This window comes from Delphinus delphis, chromosome 19 (assembly GCF_949987515.2).
Source record: "Delphinus delphis chromosome 19, mDelDel1.2, whole genome shotgun sequence".
NCBI lineage: Eukaryota > Metazoa > Chordata > Mammalia > Artiodactyla > Delphinidae > Delphinus > Delphinus delphis.
Genome location: NC_082701.1, coordinates 58,684,065 through 58,701,591, shown reverse-complemented (window position 1 = coordinate 58,701,591; position 17,527 = coordinate 58,684,065). Strand labels below are relative to the sequence as shown.

The 17,527-nt window shown below is 62.0% G+C and overlaps 1 protein-coding gene across 7 annotated transcripts in view; it reads right to left on the bottom strand.

The window, feature by feature from the left end:
• Positions 1-2,730: 2,730 nt before the first annotated feature.
• TOM1L2 (target of myb1 like 2 membrane trafficking protein) overlaps positions 2,731-17,527 on the bottom strand; it is an 82,668-nt gene continuing 67,871 nt past the window's right edge. For 2 of the 7 annotated variants that reach the window (XM_059997728.1, XM_059997729.1), the window contains exons 11-15: positions 16,196-16,313; positions 14,795-14,870; positions 8,142-8,201; positions 6,531-6,567; positions 2,731-5,888 (exon numbers count right to left, since the gene is read on the bottom strand). In XM_059997728.1, coding sequence (XP_059853711.1) covers positions 5,740-5,888; positions 6,531-6,567; positions 8,142-8,201; positions 14,795-14,870; positions 16,196-16,313 — 440 coding nt within the window. In that variant the 3' untranslated portion in view covers positions 2,731-5,739. Of the gene's footprint in view, positions 5,889-6,530; positions 6,568-7,140; positions 8,202-12,693; positions 12,784-14,794; positions 14,871-16,195; positions 16,314-17,527 lie in introns of those variants that run through there. The other 5 variants (XM_059997730.1, XM_059997731.1, XM_059997732.1 and 2 more) reach the window with 4 other exon arrangements.

Below are 17,527 nucleotides of genomic sequence, written 5' to 3'. Positions count from 1 at the left end.
CTCCTCCTCAGATGTTTCAGTGGGGGACTGGCAGGCAGGAGGCCATGAGCCATGAGCAGACCCACGGTGCTCCCACACTGCCCCCGTCTCCCCAATCTCTGGCTGCTCCCCCAGGGCCTCCCTGCCCTGCAGGCCCTGGAAGAGGGCTCCAGGGCTTCCTGGCTGCAAAGTGTCCTTGATTCTGGGAACTGGACAGGCTGCAAGCTCCCCGAGAGCAGGACCAGGCACCCCGCAGGCTCTCAGGAACACGGGCTAAAGCCCGTGGCGTCGTGGCAAGTCCACGATGGAGTCTCAGGGCCAACTCACTGTGCACGGGTCAGGGACACAGCGCCTTGCACAGGGGACATGCCTTCCATTCACGGGGATGGGGGCCCACACTTCAGAGGCCGCTCCCAGACTCCCCGGGCGCAGGGCCTCTCTCTCACTCCAACTGAGGCCCACCTGAGCTGGCGGAGGTCTGAACGTGGCCCGTCTCCTATCAGCAGGCATGGCAGCCCCCTCCTGAGCTGCCCTCCCAGAAGGCCTGGTGTGGGGGGCAGGGGGCGGTTCCCTTGCTGGCCATGGCGACGGAGACAGTGCTCTCCCTGCCCGCTCCTCCGCGGCCCTGGTCTGGGAGGTCCAAGGGCTGAGCTTGAGGGGGTTCTGCTGCTGATCCCAGGCAAAACGTCCGGGCCTCGGTCTTGTCACCTGCATGAGACGCGGGCAGATGTCTCCGCATTTATTCCAGGCTCACCTGGGGGCTTGATGAGTCCATCCCACTTGAGATGCATCCTTGAACCCTGGGAGGTGAAGGGATTAAAGGGCTCCCCACCTCCCCTAAGCCACCTGGAGAAGGCATAGGCCCCCCACGGCCCCTGAGCCTCAGGGAGAGGCCTGCTTCCCAGAGGACCACCGCCTGCAGCAGTGCCCAGCTCCCAGCACAGGAGAGGAGACGCGAACCCTTTTTAAAAGGGATAGGGGGCTGAGGGGGGTAACTGCTAAAGAGTAGGGGGTTCTTTTGGGGGTGATGAAGATGCTCTAAAATTGTGGTGAGGGTCGCACAACTCTGAATGTGCTAAAAACTACCTGATCATACTTTATTATTTTTTTTATAAATTTATTTATTTTTGGCTGCGTTGGGCCTTCGCTGCTGCATGCGGGCTTTTCTCTGGTTGTGGAGAGCGGGGGCGGGCTACTCTTCGTTGCAGTGCACGGGCTTCTCATGGCGGTGGCTTCTCTTATTTATTTTATTTATTTATTTATTTATTGGCAGCGTTGGGTCTTCGTTGGTGCACGTAGGCTTTTCTCTGGTTGTGGCGAGCAGGGGGCTACTCTTTGCTGCGGTGCGCGGGCTTCTCATGGCGGTGGCTTTTCTATTTTATTTAATTAATTAATTAATTTATTTACTGGCTGCGTTGGGTCTTCATTGCTGCACGCGGGCTTTTCTCTGGTTGTGGCGAGTGGGGGCTACTCTTTGTTGCGGTGTGCGGGCTTCTCATGGCGATGGCTTCTCTTGTTGCAGAGCACGGGCGCTAGGTGCAAGGGCTTCAGTAGTTGTGACACGTGGGCTCAGTAGTTGTGGCTTGTGGGCTCAGCAGTTGTGGCACGAGGGCTTCAGTAGTTGTGGCACACAGACTCAGTAGTTGCAGCTCACGGGCTCTAGAGCGCAGGCTCAGTAGTTGTGGCGCACGGGCTTCGTTGCTCCGCGGCATGTGGAATCTTCCCGGACCAGGGCTCCAACCCGTGTCCCCTGCATTGGCAGGCAGATTCTTAATCACTGTGCCACCAGGGAAGTCCCTAATCATACACTTTAAATGGGTGAAGCTGTCCCAGAAAAGGGGAGGAGTGGCTCTCCAATCCAGCAGCCAGCCACGCTCGGGGAGCCCAGCGGAGGGCGCTGAGGAGGTGGCTCAGGCCTGGATGCTCCTGGGACCCGGTAAGAGATGGAGGAAGAACCCCGGCCCCTGGTCTGAGCTGTCAGGCAGGCTGTGGCGGGTTTACAGCCGCTCCAACCGAAAGCCCCAAAGCAGGCGGTGCCCCAGGGTGGCCAAGCAGGGACAGGCAAGGGGTGGGAGGGGCCTTCCAGGGTAGGGGCTGCTCGAGGCCCGGGGCCGCATGTGGTGGTGAGCTTCCCTGCCTGCTCCCTCCAGCAGGGCCCACTCCGCCGCTGCCTAGAAAAAACAGGTGGTCGGATCTGGCTGGCCCTCCGGACAGTCACCGCCGACTTGACAGAGATCACACAGCAACAGTCTGTTTGTTTATTGTGGAGTATTTTACATGCAAGATCCCAAACTAGACAGACATGTCTGGAAGGAGAGCCAGTGGGTGGACAGACGCTCTGGTGTCGCTGACTCCCCTCTAGACGGACCGCCAGGCTGGGGGACGCTGGACCACAAACCTGAGAACCCTCACAAGTCAAGTGCAAACTCGAGGAAATAAATATCCCCCCCACCCCCCCCTTCCTCCAGGAGTGCCTGGAGAGACGCAGCGAGACTCCGGGGTTGACAGCTGTTCCCAGGGTGCCCCAGGGACAGCACAGGCTGGAGCAGGGCACTGGGAGAGGCGGGGGCCCCCGGGCGTCTTCTGGGTGCACACGCTCAGCCCGGGTGGCGAAGCCGGCTCTGCCCACGTCGGGGACGGGGGAGGGGCCCGGACCTGGCGGCAGCCAGCGCAGAGCACCGCCGCCCTCCACGGTGATTCCCCTTCGCCAGCCCACAGCCCCCTCGGACCCTCCGGAAGCCTGGGCTGGACTGAGTTAGAAGCGTGCAGAGGCAAGCGGGGCTGTGGCAGCAGGAAGGGACGGGAAGAGCCGAGTCTGGGCGCCTGCTGCCACCGGCCCCTCTCCCCACTGGGGCCTTGAGGGAAGGCCCAGGCCTCACGCCTCCCCAGGCCCCTTGCCCTGGACCCTGGGTGAGGAGGGGGAGGGCAGCGAGCCAAGGCAGCGTGGCCCAGGGCAGACAGCACGGTCGCTCACACTGAGGGGGCTGACAGAGAGACAGGAGGACAGACGGCCACCTTGCCCTCTGGCCCGGCCAGCAACGAGCCGCTGCAGCTCTGCGGCCCTTGTCCCGCGCGTGCTGATAAGCCAGTTGCTCACGTGTCCCCTGGGCCGGTCGGCCTGCACGGTGCCTGGGGGTCCCGGGCAGAGGCCGCTCTGGGGCAGGCTGGCCAAAGGCCCGCCGGTGCCCGGGTCGCACTGCACTTAGTGCCATTAGCTGCTGCCCACTGGCCAGAAAGGCAGGAGCAGAGGGTTAGTTTTCACATCTCAGCACACAACACAGAAAAGGTTACACACATCCCCAAGAAAATATCTTGACAAAATAAATATTTTAACCTATAATCAGGTATAATTAGTGCTTATAAGGAATCCCAGCAATAATGTAGTGTAATTAAGTACATACTGTATCTGTGATGTCTAACACTGGTGGAGAGGCTGCTGGCTCGGGGGGTCCCACTCCCCAGGGCGGAAGGCTCTGGCCAGCTTCCCTTCCCGAGCGCCGTGCCCCCCAGGCGGAAGGGAGCCAGTGGGAGGGGCCCAGGGCGCCTAGGGCTCAGGACAGGAAGGGTAGAGCAGCACCGCCCCGGCACCTGCTTCCCAGGCCGGCCTACGGCTGGGGCAGGCTGCTGCGACCTGATGGGCGAGCAGAGTGTCAGCTCCAGCTGGGACGGCCAGCGAGGCCACCACCACCCGCCGCCCCGGCGGCCCCACCTCTCTCAGCTGTGCCTGGCTGAGCAGCTGGGGCTGGGGGGCGGCTTTGCGGGGCCTCCCTGGGCAGGTACGTCTCCACTTCACCCTCCATCGGGAGACCCCTGGGCTCCCTGCTTCGCCGGGTGGAAGGCCGGCTCCTCCCTCAGCGGACGCTGGGCCTGGCTGCTGCAGCTCCCGTTGGACTGGCCACCCGAGGCCCACTGTCCCCCGCCCCCACACAGACACGCTCCCCAGGCTGCGCCCAAGGCCCGGGGATACCAGCTAGGGTCGCCAGGGACAACCAGGCCACCCAGCCACCTTCTGTGCAGCTCAAGTCGGCCAACTTCACACGCTCAGCATCCACGCCGGCCTCGGGGCCTCGCCCTTGGAAACGCCGGGGAGAGGGGTGCAGCTGTCTGAGGGTCGGGGCTGGGCGGGGTGCAGGCAGGCTGGCCCAGCTCTGTGGTGGGGACTTCCTGAGAGCCCTCTGAGGAACTGGAGTGTGACAGCCCCAGCCGGATCCCAGGCCTCCTCTCCAGAGGAAGCTGCAGGGTGCCAAGCTGGGTGAGGGTGCCAGGCTGGGTGTGGGTCCCAGACGGGCAGCACCCCGCTTTCCCCCACACCTGCTCCTGCTGGTGCCCCGCACAGCCCTCCAGCCCCGTCCTAAACGCTCCCGCTGGAGCCCACGGCGGCACTGATCCCAGCCTGTGTCAGGCCCAGCCTCTTCTCCCTGCTTGGGCTGCCAGGTGGGAAGGGCTGACCACACCGCGGGCCAGGCCCACCAGGTGGCCCTGCAAGGCCTTGCCCCGACGCCCAGGCCGCGCGTGCTGGAACGCTGATCTGGACCAGGGCTCACAGGCTGGTGGAAGCCGCGGCAGCAGTGTGTTCGCTCTTCTGGGCCACAGCACAGGGCGGCTCAGGCTGGACCGGGCTTGGGCCGAGCGGCTAGTGCCCTGCTCATGGCCCGAGATACCAGCAAGGACCCAAGACAGGAGTGGGTGTCACCAGCCCCTCCTAGGTTGGTTGGGCGCCGGGTCTGGGGTGGGAGGAGGTCAGGCTTCAGGACAGTCTGCAGGGGAGGCTGAGGCCCCGCCCAGTAGAGTGCAGGGGCCTTCGGCCACTGGGATCTCGCCTGGGGTGCAACACCGCCTGCTGCTGGGCCCTGGAGGCGGAGGCGTGGAGGCTGCCGCAGACCAGGCCGAAGCACATTCACCAACGTGCAGAGCTCTCCCCAGCTGGCCAGAGCCAGCCCGCACTGTGCAGGCCCCCCCACAGGTGGGGCGGCCACAGGGCCCGTGGTGCACAGGGGCAGCTTGGAGACAGTAGAGTTATCTCTGCAAGAGCTGACCGGCCAGGGCTGCGAGCTGCCCTCCTGACAGCCCATGGCTCTGCCCACACCAGGAGCATGCAGGCCTGCGGGGGAGCCCTTGGTCCCAGGCTCGGCTGCTGAGCCAGCTTGGACGTGGGTCTGGGCGAGCAGCTGAGTATGAAGAAAGGGTCAAGCAGATGGCGGGTGAGAGACACCACCCGTGGGCATCCACAGAGCCTTCTAAGGTGCCGACACTCATCAGGCAGCAACGGTCCAGGAGGGCGACCAAGCCCGCAGGTGCAGACCTGCCCTCTCTGGGGCACAGGGGGTCACGGGAGGGCAGGAGAGGCCCGCTGAGCTGGGCAGGGGCACGCCGGGCAAGGGGCTGGGGCCTGAGCCCCTTCTCTGTGTGCAGGTGACCAGAGGAACCGCTCAGGACCAGACCCAAAGGGACTGCCCTGCCCGGTGCTGGACCAGCTGTGGGCTCTTCCTGGGAAGGAACAGGCAGAGGGAGCTGGTGGGCAGGAAGAGCAGAAGTTGAGGGGCTGTGGCTACAGCAACGCTGTCCCGCCGCCCACAGAGAGGGTGGCTAAAGCTGGTCCTGACTAGCGGGAGGCCTGGGAGCAAACACAGTGGCGTTTCCATGGAGACACAGCAGCGCAGGACCAGGTGAGGGCTGGGGATGGGAAGAGTGGCCAGTGCCTGGTGTGGATGGGGGGAGCTAGAGGTGACCTGCCGTGGGGGGGCCCAACCACAGGATAGCTCACAGGGCAAAGAGGGCGTCCTCCGACTGCTCCGGCTTCTTCCGGCTGGAGGGATTTGAGGCCGGGGCCGGAGCCTCCGCTGGGGGAGAGGGGAGGTTGGGAACCATTTCGGCAGCTTTGGCCCTTTCTTCAAGGAATTTATCGAACTCTACAACACAAAACAAGGCCGGCCGGGACTGGTAAGGGCTCAGCTGTATTGAGGCTCCAACAGCCACGCCCACCTGCTCCCCACAGAGCACCGCCCCCTTTCCTCCTCCGCCATCACCAGGGCAAGCGGGAAGCCTGCCACAAGCCGGCGGGGTGGGGGCGTGGGGGGCTGGGGGGTGCCAGTTAGGATTCCTGCCCCACCACTGACTTGGAGCTTTTCCATCATGCAGATCAGCATAGAAGGCAGGGCAGGGGGAGCTGGAGGGGAGAGTTCCTCCTTGAACTTGGCAGGGAACCCCCCCCCACACCCACCAAGCAGGGCTCTGTGCCTGCAGAGGGGCCCAGCTGTGCGGCCACAGGGTGCCAGGCCCAGGGGTTCCCTGCGTGCCCTGCTGACTGCATGGCATGTGTCTTGCTTCAGCTGCACTGAGCATCTGGCGGGGGCAAACTGGTCAGCAGTGCAGGCAACTGTGCCTACTGTTCACCAGCTGCAGCACCTCCCTCATCAGCACAAGGCCTGGGTGGGACACAGCCCAGGAGCCCGCGGGGGAGGCCCGCCCAGGCGGCATGGCGGAGGGCGCGGGGGGGGCTCCCAGAGCCTGGGGCGGACACAGCAGCAGCGGGTTGTGGGGGGCAGGCCTACCTTCACTCGTGACGCCCTCCTCCAGGTCGTCGCCCTTCTGTGGGAGAGCAGAGAGAGGGCATTAGGACCCGCCCACCCTGCTGCCGGTCCCCGCCCTCGGCCACCCCAGGGCGGCACCCGAGCAAAACTTCCTACTTCCCGTCCCCCCAAGTTCTGTAAGAGCAAAGCACTGCTCTCGTCTTAATCAGAGACGCAGAAACTTTGTTTTTAAAAGGTAAAAACAAAAATAGTAGGTTCTAGGTTTTGATCCCCCAGAAGGGTCAGAAAGCAAAAATTCTAAAAGGTGCAGGTTCGTTCTCCGGCTGAGCCGCGGGGCAGGCCTGCAGGGCGGCCAGGAGGAGGCTGCGCCTCAGGCAGCCAGGGCCCCGGGCGCTCCTCCGCTGGGCGTCCCCTCGCGGGCAGCCACAGGGCGCTGGGAGGTCACGGCCACGCCAGCAGCTGGGAACCGCGTGAGGCCTGGAAGCACGGGGCCGGACCCTGCGGCGCTCTGGCAGCGTCCTCCTGCGCCCCGATGCTGTCACTGGGGAGGCTCTGGGGGGTCAATTCTGTGCGGAACGTGGGGGCCACTGGGAACTCTGCACAGTGATGGGGAAGCAGACACGGCCCGGGCTTCCTTCCTGGCTCTGCCCCTGACCTGCTGCGCGGCTGGCTGGGAGGTCCCTGGCCCTCGAGCGCGGGTGCCCCCCGTGAGGTGGGGGCCCCGGCCTGCCTGCTCTGCGATGGGAGCTGTTGCTTTCCGGGCATTCCCTAGGAAAGGCGTAATGGGGGGGCCCCTCCTCCCCTGGCATGGCACCCGAGTCTCCGGGAAGCCCGGCTTTGGTGGGGGGGTTGGGGGCTGGCCCGGAGCGGCAGGAGGCCCGTCCTGGGGGCTGAGGTCTGCCGTCCTAGGTGGGGGGGTGTCCTGAGGGGAGGCAGCGAGAAGCAAGGACGAGTTGTCCTCAGGTCATGGGGAGAGTCCCACCAGCCATGACCATGGACAAACACCTCCCCTCCCAGGGTGCATTTCTTCACCAGCCCCGGGGGTGGGGGGCTGGGGGTGGTGGTGAGAGTGCTTGGCGGGGGCAGCGGGGGACCAGCCATCACAGCCCTCCCCTCTCGGACCGGCTGCCCTTGCCAGCTGCACGATGTCCTAACCTTCCTGCCCATCTCTGGGGATAAAGACAATGGTCCCTGGAACCATTAAATCCAAGATACCAGGAGATGCTGGGGAAGGGGGATGAGAGTGAATTAAAAAACAAACACCAACTCATGTCTGTGTAAATTTCACAATTAAAAGAAAAAAATGTCTCTGGGTATATTTCACAATTAAAAGAAAAAAATGAAAATCAAAAAATAAATAAATAAAAATATAAATTAAAAAGCATACAAAAACCCCAAACCAAAAGAACCCAAGCACACACACACCTAAAACCGCAGTAACTGGGAAAAGTCAGTGTGCGTCTTGGGGGCGGCGTGGCCCACCGAGCAGGTGCGGACCCCGGGGGGCGCCTGCCCAGCCTCCCCTCCTCCACCTCCCCAGGGAGCGGCCCCGCGCCGGCCCCCAGGCCTCCTGTCCTCAGAGGCGCCTGGGCCTCGCCACTCCCCACACGAGATAGAAAAGTCGAGTCTCACCAGGTCGGTCCTGAGCCACACCTCAATGTCGTCCATGACAGACGGCTGCACCACGGGGATCTATGGAAGCGGCAGGCAGCGGCCAGGCAGCCCGCGGCCAGGCAGGGGAGACAGAACAGCGGACACGTCAACCCAAGCAGCCCGACGGAGCCAGACGTACACAGAGCAGAACACGTTGGCGCAGCAGGCGGGCGGGCACGCAGGCAGCCACGTGGGAAACGGCAGGTGAGGGAAGCAGCAGCTCTAGGAAGCAGGGCTAGCGACGGGACGGGACGGGACGGGACGCGGTGGGGAGGGAGGCGCAGTACGCGTTCTTCAGTGGATAACTTTTTGACTAGCGTGTCTGCCTGTCAGCCCTGGGGCGCCGGCCTGCAGGCCGGTGTGGAGCCCCTCCGCCTGCGACAGTCCCGGCCCCGACAGGACGGGGAGGCCATGTGGCCGTCCGCCCAGGGCGGGGCAGGGGGCAGGTGGTCCAGGCTCGCTCACTGAAAGGATGGTGTCCTGGGGCATTTCTGAGTGGGAAGGGCACCCAGGCCTGGGTGTGGCCTGGCCCACAGCAGCCCGGCACATTCCTCCACCAGCAGACACAGGCCAAAGCAAGGGCTTTGATGACAAAAGGGACCGCAGGCTTTGGTTGTCTTTGTGTCCCTTTGGTGGAAAAATCAGGAAGCGGCCTGAATGCCGCAGCCTCCTCCCATCTCACCCTTCCCTCCCAGCTTCCAATGGCTGTCTGTGGCCCCAGCAACAAAGAAAAGAAGTGCAACTGAAAGCAGGGGAGTCGGGGGGGGGGAACGGGGGGAGCAGGGGAGCGGTTGGGAAGGGGGACCAGGGTCCCGAGCAAAGGAGGGCACCCCTCTGGTGCCTGGGCCCTGTCCACGCCTGGGCCACCCATGCCAAGGGCCTGAAAATCTATCTGGCTAGAAATACTTAAGCTGCTGTCAGACATAATCAAATGATCGTATGATAAGAAGGAAAAGGAACCTTTAACCCCTTCGAAGCCACGTTAATGAAATGTTGGCTCCCAGACTAGATAAACGAGAGGATGGTCCTTGACCGAGGTGACCTGCATCCTCACCTTGGCTGGGTCTGGGAGGTACCTCCTAGAACTCACTCACAAGCTCGCTATTTCTAGAAAAACTGCGGGCACTGTGTCTGTAGCTGGGTTCACCCCAACGTCACACAGCTGGGCCGGCAGACCCTCCTCTGGCTTCCACATGTGTCTCAGAGCGGCTCAGGCCAACCTCGATCAGATGAGGGAGATTCTGCCTATGTTGCCATTTAATTTCTTTGACCTACTGGGGACTTAAGAATGTTGAAATGAAAAAATACCAAGGAGTTCAAACCACCCTGAAATGACTCATGGTGACAAGGAACACATGGTCCTCCCTCCGGGCAGGACGCCAAGGGGCTGCTGGCAGCACCTGGAGCCGACTTCCCTCCCCACGGAGCAGGGACCAGCGGCGTCCAGGGTGCGACCGGCCAGTCTTACGCCTGCTGACGGGGCTTCTGCCCGACACGTTCCCATGACAGGAGATGCCAATTTTCATTATCATGATGCTTCTAAGCCAGGACGCCCAGCCTCAGGGAGGACTCGTGCCACACCGCCAAATCCCCAGGACCAAGCGTGGGAAGTCAGTGTGTCTCCAGGGAGAAACCCGCCAACCCACCAGCCTCGGCCCGCCCAGGAGGAGTGGGGATTCCTCCGGTCGCAAAGCTTGAAAAAAGACACTAAGTTGTCATGCGCCTTAGGCCTTCAGGTTTTGCTCGTAACTTTTTTGTTACTGTTCAGAATTGGTCCCTCGGGGGCAGGGATAGTGCCTCAGTTTTCTCCTCTGGACCGATCTTGAGAGCCAGCACGCTCAGAAAATAAACACTGACACATGAGAAGCTCCTCACCCCTCAAAACAAGCCTGCCACCCACAAGTCAGGGGTGGACTTGCTCCCTTCCAGGAGCTCCCCACCTCCGGGGCCCCAAGAAGCCCCAGGTCTGGGGCCTCAGCCTCGTCTGTGAAATGGGGCGACGTCTTCCGCCACTCACGACCCCAGAGCCCTTCAGTTCTAGTCGGGTGCTTCCGTTTCTAACTCAGAAACCCAGGGATGCCGGAGCCGTGGGGCCTGAGCCCTGACTGAGAGGCGCTGGCCGAGGGCATGCATCACGTGGAGTCGGGTGTGGGTGACAGGATAGCTCACGTGACGGGGGGATGGGCCGCCCTGCCAGGCTGGATGCAGCCTGGGCTCACGAGCCGCCTGCCTGGGAATCGATGGGGGAGCACGGCGCCAGGAGCGCGGCAAAGCTGCCCCAAAACCAGGTGCTTCAGACACAGTAGACACTTGCGCTGCCCTGCAAACAGGAGCTGCTCTGTCACCGCTCCAGCTGCGGGCACATCCCCAGGCCAGAGAGGCCTCAGCGTTCTCACCCTGAGCGACCTGGGCTCTCACACGCCCTGGGGTGAGCACCTCCCGGGCAAGGGGGCTGCCAGAGTGTGAGTTGGAGGAAGGAGACAGAAAGGGAAACAGATGCAACGAGAAAAAAATAAAGGGAGCGCGTGTGGGTACACCCTTGGATACAGACCGGCCGCCCAAACTCCCTAGCTCCGAGGACGGCCGGACGGGGCTGGCTGGCTGAGGCGCTGGATGCGGAGGGCAGCCGTGGACGTGGCAGGGGTGGGCCAGCCTGGGCTCAGACGGGCAGCCCTGCGTGTGGGCGGGAGGGTCACCGGCTCAAAGGGGAAAGGCACTGCCCGGTCTGCGTAGGGGGCCCCGCCCCAAGCCTGGGCCTGGGCAGCGGCAGACTTTTCCCTAATCTCTTTGGGTTCCTGCTGCGACTCCTACTCTTTCACCTATCCTGGCTGCACCCTGCGTGTGGGTGACAGGCCTCCGACCGCCGCCGGGAGAGGCAAGAGCACCGCCGTCCCCGGGCAGGCTGCTCGAGAAGGTTCTTGGGGCTCTCCTCCACGGTAACGGGCCTGGTGCTGGACCTGGATGCCCGACACGCCTCCCCGCAAGGAAACCAGCACCACTTCCAACGCGGCCGGACCAAGGGCTGCGCTCGGGCGCAATGCTTGCAGGGGCTCTTGCCCCCGACAGTCCTCCTGCCGCCTCCCCAACCTGAGGCTCAGTCTACAGGCCCTTTGGTCTCGCTCAATAGTACAAAAAGTTTCCAAGTAAAGAATTTGTACTTGGCAGGTTTGGAAAGACTCAGGGTTTCTATGCTATGGGAAATGAGGCAAAGCAATTAATATACGCTGTTTAAAAGAAAACAAAACAAAACACTGCAGTCGGGCAGGTGAGACACAGGGTTAGCTGTTAGTCGGGCTTGTTTCTGAAGTCGGAGACTGGAGCTCTCGGTGGGGCCGGGCAGGGGTGGGTGCCACCACCGGCTACCAAGCCGCACGCGGGGCGGCTGTGTGGGCAGTATCATGTTTTGCAGGACTAATAGGCACAAGGACACACAGCTGGATCCTCCCAATTTGGACAGTGGAGTGGACGTGGTCTCCAGGAGTGCTGCTCTAAGGCCACCCGCACGTGTGGGCCAGAGCCCCTGCTTGTCCCCACAGAAGCAAACAAGGGGCCGGGCTAGCCCACGTCCCTAAGAACGGCCTTGGGGTCTGGTGCAGCAAGCAGGACGGGCTGCCGGCAGGTGGAGGGAGACGGCCCCCCGAGTGCGGCTGTGCTGGGTCGCCAGCTCCCAGCTGGGCGGGCAGACACCCTGGCCCCCGGCTCTGACAGCCCTTTGGCCCGTGTCCTCGAGAGCTAGTCACACTTGCTTAGGCAGGTGACCCTGTGCTGCCCGCAGGCTCGGGCATGCTGGCCCAGCCTGAAGAGCCCTCCCCTGGCCCCAGGCTGGCCCGGCCCCAAGGGGTCAGTTCGGCTTCCTCCTGGTGTGTCTAGGTCTCCCGCTCAGGCTCCACCATGCACAGACCCCGGTCTCAGAGGTGAAATCGTCCCTGCACCGCAGGCAGCCTGCAGCAAGTGACCTCTCTGTGCACAGACTCGGGGCCACCTGATCACGAGGCAGGAGGGATCCTGCCGGGTCTTGGAGCCATGGACACCCTACTTCCTGAGGCTGACTGCGTGTATGATCCCCACATCTTCTTATTCCGTTCCAGTAGCGTTTGTGTTTCTTTAGGAGGTCTCAGATCCTTCCGGGGGCACAGTGGGCACAAACAATTACAGGACGAAACCCCATCGGCCTAGACTGCCACATTCACAGGCTGGGCGGCGTTCTCTGCCCAGTCAGATGCTTTGAGCCTGTCCTCTCAGAAACATCCCCTCCCAAGCAGAGGCCACAGTAACTTGTGCTCATCCTGGAAAAGTGAATACTGCCCAGAGCTCCAGAAACGGTAGAAGGAGGGAAAGGGCCCTCCCCTCACTCCTGCAAACGCCCGGACCTCCACAGAAAACCAGAGATGGAGTTTCTGGGGCTGGAAGTCTGCAGCTTAAGGAGACAGACAGGAGGGGAAGACTGGGCACCCGCGAGAAGACAGAGGGAAGCGCCGAGGGTGGTGGTGGTGGGGGGACAAGGGGCTCAGCGCGGCTGGTGACCTCTCACCATTCCTTGGGCTATGAGCCAGCTGTCTATGGGCTCCAGGTCAGAGTCCCCACCTTTACCTCTCTTCTGGGCCGAGGACAGAAAAGTCCCAGAAAGGAAAGTCACAGCAAGACCCGTGGTAAAGAAGCCAATAGCACATGTCATGGAAACAGAAAAGCCACTGTCAGAGCTGGTGCCCCGTCACCTGAGGAGCTGGGACCCAGCGGCCCACCCCCCAAACATGCCCTTACCTCCTGGATAAAAGAAGAGGCGTTTAGTAACAGGCACCCCAAGAGGGTAACACGCACTTGAACCCCTGTTCCCACGCCCCTGGGGCCGCAGAAGGCCGGCCGGGGCTGCCCTCCGCCTAGGCTCTCAGGGTCACTGAGGGGTGGCTTCACAGAACCAGCTTTTGCACAATCATCTCTACTTTCATTATCTTTTTCCTCCTCAGTTACCTGTGGCGTTCTTTTTCCAAACTCTTAATGTGAATGATGAATTTGGGGATATTGCCTTTTCTAAATGATGAAAGTATTTAAAGTTAGAACTACTGGTGTGGCTGTACCGTGAAGGTGTGGCTACACAGTTTTTTCTCCGTTACCGTGTTCTCAATTTCTCCCATGGCCCAGGTTTCATTTCCAGGGCAGCACTGTTTAGGATATGGAACACCATGACCCGAAGTACAGGCCTGAAGATGCATATAAGTGTGTGTGCACAGATACAAAGACACACCCACAGACAGGCGCGTGCGCGCGCACACACACACACACACACACACACACACACACACACACACACGGCCCACACGAACCCTGCTCCCTGCATCACCCCATCGAGCAGGGCACACGAGGAGCAGCCTGCCTGCTGCAGGTGGAAATGTTGAAAACAGGAGGCAGGCCAGGCACCCGGGGTGAAAGGCAGGGAGCTGGCTGCATTCCTGTGCTTGGACCCCGGGCACTGGCAGAGGCAGTGGCAGAAGGGCACTCCTGGCCTTGGCGGGGCAGGCCCTGGAGGCAGAGTGGAGAGCTGACCGGGCCGGCCTGGCCAGCTGGGCCAGGAGGATGGGCCGGCCTTACTGGCTCCCTGGTGCCCTGAGTTGGGGTGGGGGCCGTCCTCAGCAACAGGACCACTGGGCCACGGCACAGTCCCGGCCTCAGGGGTTCTGCGGGGGGCGGGGCACTGAGAGCCGCAGCCTGGGTGGCTCTTCTGCGCCCCCTGGTGGCTGGTGCAGAGGGACGCACGGCCCTCAACAAGCTGGCTGAGCCGGGAGGGACATGGGGACCAGGCGATGAGCTTTCTTGGGGACGCCAGGCCTCAGCACTGCCGCCTGCCTGGGCCACTTGGACAGGGGCTGCGGGAGGCCAAGGGCTGGTGTTTGGGAAGCCAGGCTCCCCTCCAGTGGACAGATGAGCGCTGCCCCTTTGTAGCCCGGGATGGGGCGGGCCAGGGGGCGGCTGTTCTGGGGCCACTGTCCCCCCAACGCCACCCCCCACACACACACACACATTCATTCGCTCGTGGCCACACACATTTCTCAGGCGAGAAGGGAACCACCTCACGAGAAGCATGGAGGCACAAACCTTTTCCTTCCGGGCACTGCGATCTCCCAGAAATCACAGAAGCCCCTCCTTCACCTCCGAGCACCTCTGCCCTCAGCGCTGCTCCCCCACTCCAGCCCCCTCCCCAAGCCAGCCCCACCAGCCACCTTCTGACGGCAGGCCTGCAGGGACAGGCCCAGGCCTCCATTTCCCTTCTGTCAGAGAGCCGCCCACCCCAGGGCACTGCAACCTTTGGGGAGAGACCCTCTCTGGCCACAGGAGCCCTGCGCCCTGAGAGCTTAGAGCCACCATGGGGGACAGCAGAGGCTCCCCATCAGACCCCACCGGGGTGCAGCCCCGCCCAAGGTGGCTCGCGGAGTGCCCTCCGCACATCTCTGCCTCTCTGGGCCTGTCTCCTCCTGGGTGTCCAGATATGGGCGTCCCCACGGGTGGGGGGCACTCAGGAGCTGACATGGCTCACCCCAGTCTGCCCTCCACGCCGCCAGCTCTGCCTAACTCTCCAGCTGGCTTTACCAGACGGCCCTGCTTTCCCCCCAGGCAGAAAAACAGGGCGAGAGACCTACCACTTCGGGGTTCTGTTTCCGACCGTCTACCGCAGAAGCAATTACTCCGACGGCCTGGGGGTCCTCGTAGGTGGCCCTGGGGACGAAGCAGCACAAGCAGAGTGGTCACAGGGGACGGGGGGGTGGTGACCTGCAATCACCCTCCATCTTCGGCACCTTCCTCACGAATACTCAGAGGCCTCGGCTTTAGGTCGTGGTCTGGCCGCAGCTGAAGCCAGGAGGCCTGGGTTCAAGCACAGCCCAGCCACTCGCTCCCTCTGGGTCTGGGACTCTGTACCACCTCCATTTCCCTCTGTTAAGTAACACTAGAGGCATCTGCAAAGCTCAAGGACAGGGTGCCAGAGGGCCCGGAACTGCTTAGAGGGAGAGGCTGGATACAAGCAAAGGGGTCACAATTCTCATTTTAAAAGCAGCGGCCTTGGCTTCCCTGCTGGCGCAGCGGTTAAGAATCCTCCTGCCAATGCAGAGAACATGGGTTCGAGTCCTGGTCCGGGAAGATCCCACATGCCGTGAAGCAACTAAGCCCGTGCGCCACAACTACTGAGCCTGCGCTCTAGAGCCTGCGAGCCACAGCTACTGAGCCTGCGCGCCTAGAGCCCGTGCTTCACAGCAAGAGAAGCACCGCAACGAGAAACCCGTGCACCGCAACGAAGAGTAGCCCCCGCTCGCTGCAACTAGAGAAAGCCCACGCACATCAACGAAGACCCAACACAGCCTAAATAAATAAATAAATAAAATAATAATATTAATAAAAAAGCAGCAGCCTCAGTGGCATCTGACAAGGAAGGTGGTCTCCCGGTCTGGGGTGAGGGTCTGTCACTCATTGCGGGGTTGTCTTCTTCTGCTCCCCGACTTCTTTTGCTGTATCCATTTTGAAAGCAGCTAAAAGGTGCCTGGGGCCCTGGGCTTCTGGTCAACCGGCTGAGTCCTGAGTACGGGACTCAAAGAGCTGGATGCATCAAGATGCTGGGTCCCGGGGGAGGGGGTCAAAGGCTGAACAGAAAGCTCAAAGCAGGTTCCAGGGAGATGCAGGGGGCTGTGTGTTTTGGAATCAACTCCCCTAATTCCACAGGGCTCATCTTGGCCAAAGCCGCTGTCAGGAAAGACGCTGCTCGCACCCCAGGGGCGAGGAACCAACTCGGTGCCTGCCTGCCCCACCCCGTGCCCCCAGCTCCTCCTACAGATGAAGTTTCTGAGGCAGCAGCAGCGCGGGGGCAGGGAGAGCAGGGGAGCAGGTGGCAGGAACCCGCATGGCCGCCCGGCTCAGGGCGCTGGCCTCCACTCAACAGCTGTGTCTACTGCCAGGTCCCGGCAACCGAACCCCAGTGAATAAAAGGCCCCTTTGTGCTGGCCGCGGGCCCAGGCCAGGGTCTGAGAGCCCCCGGGAGGGTCCCCACATACGTCTTGCGCTGCTCAGCCGAGGAGCTCCCTCTGGTCTGGGCGAACATGTCAAAGCCGTCCCGGGGATGACACTGCTGGAGCGAGCTCAGGGTGCCACTGACGCTCTCCGCGCCCAGGTCTGTGCAACAGAACAGAGGAGGGGTGGGCGACAGCAAATGTGGGCCTGACCTTGGGAAGAAGTCACCTGGCGGGCTGAAGTCCTGCGGGGGCAGAAGGGAGCGAGGACAGCCCCTGAGCCCCCCAAGTCGCTCCTGAATGAGGGCGAGCGGCGAGCAGGCGGGCCGTGCAGGCTCCTGCCCGCACCAAGGCGCCCCTGGGAGCCGGTCACAGAGGCCACAGGCCAAGGTCACTCATGTGACAAGTACTTCGTAGGCGCGCGCACGGCCAGAGCTCGACCCTGACTGGACCACAGTGACTCTGGCGCGGTTCCCGGCCTCAAGGGGGTACACAGAGTAGGCGGACAGACAGCAGCACAGAATTAGGTGGAGATATGGGCGGGGGACCGGAAACTGCTACAGGAGCGGGAGGGGGGCTGGGCGGCGGGCAGAGGGGGTGACGCGGGAAGGGTGCCGGCGGAGAGACGAGGCTGCTGAAGAGGTCACACGCCAGCAAAGGAGTCGATGGGGAAACACTAGAGCTTTTTAAAGCAGGGGCAGCGGAATCCAATCTGAATTTTAGGTATTAAGCCTGGTGGCCACATGCTGGGTAGACTGAAGGCAGAGAAAGAGAAACAGTGGCTACGGATACATGAGAGATCGAGAAGCCACTACAGCAACTGCCAGGGCACTGAGTGAAAGCTTGATTCAACCGAAATGAGACGAAGGTACAAAGACAAATACTAAGGAAACAGGAGCGCAGGGTGGAAGACGGCATTTTGAGAGGGCCGTGCTGAGTGGTAATGTAACACTGTGACCTCCTCTGTCCCAGACTGGGCTCATCCAGCCCGGGTGGGCATCCAGCGTCACGGACACACATTAAACCGAACAAACTGCGAGAAAATGGCATCTTTTGTTTTAGGTTTCAGAGGATGGCGCACTCTCACTGATACTAGCTCAAGGAGAGCAAACCCCTTCCTGTTGACAAGCCCAGGGCAGACGTCACCGATCAGCCATGGACTCTTCCAAGCCCCGACGTGGGCTCAGCATCCTTCCTGGGCCCACGCGCCAAGCACCCAAGCAGCTGACACCTATTTGCCACCCTTGGCCTGGTTGACGTTGAGAAGGAAATCACTCCAGCCATAGAGAATAAGCCACGTACAACACAGCAGCCACCTTTCTTCAAAAAGCCAACAGCTTCCAGTCCCTTGGACCACCTCGCACCCCTGCTTTCCAA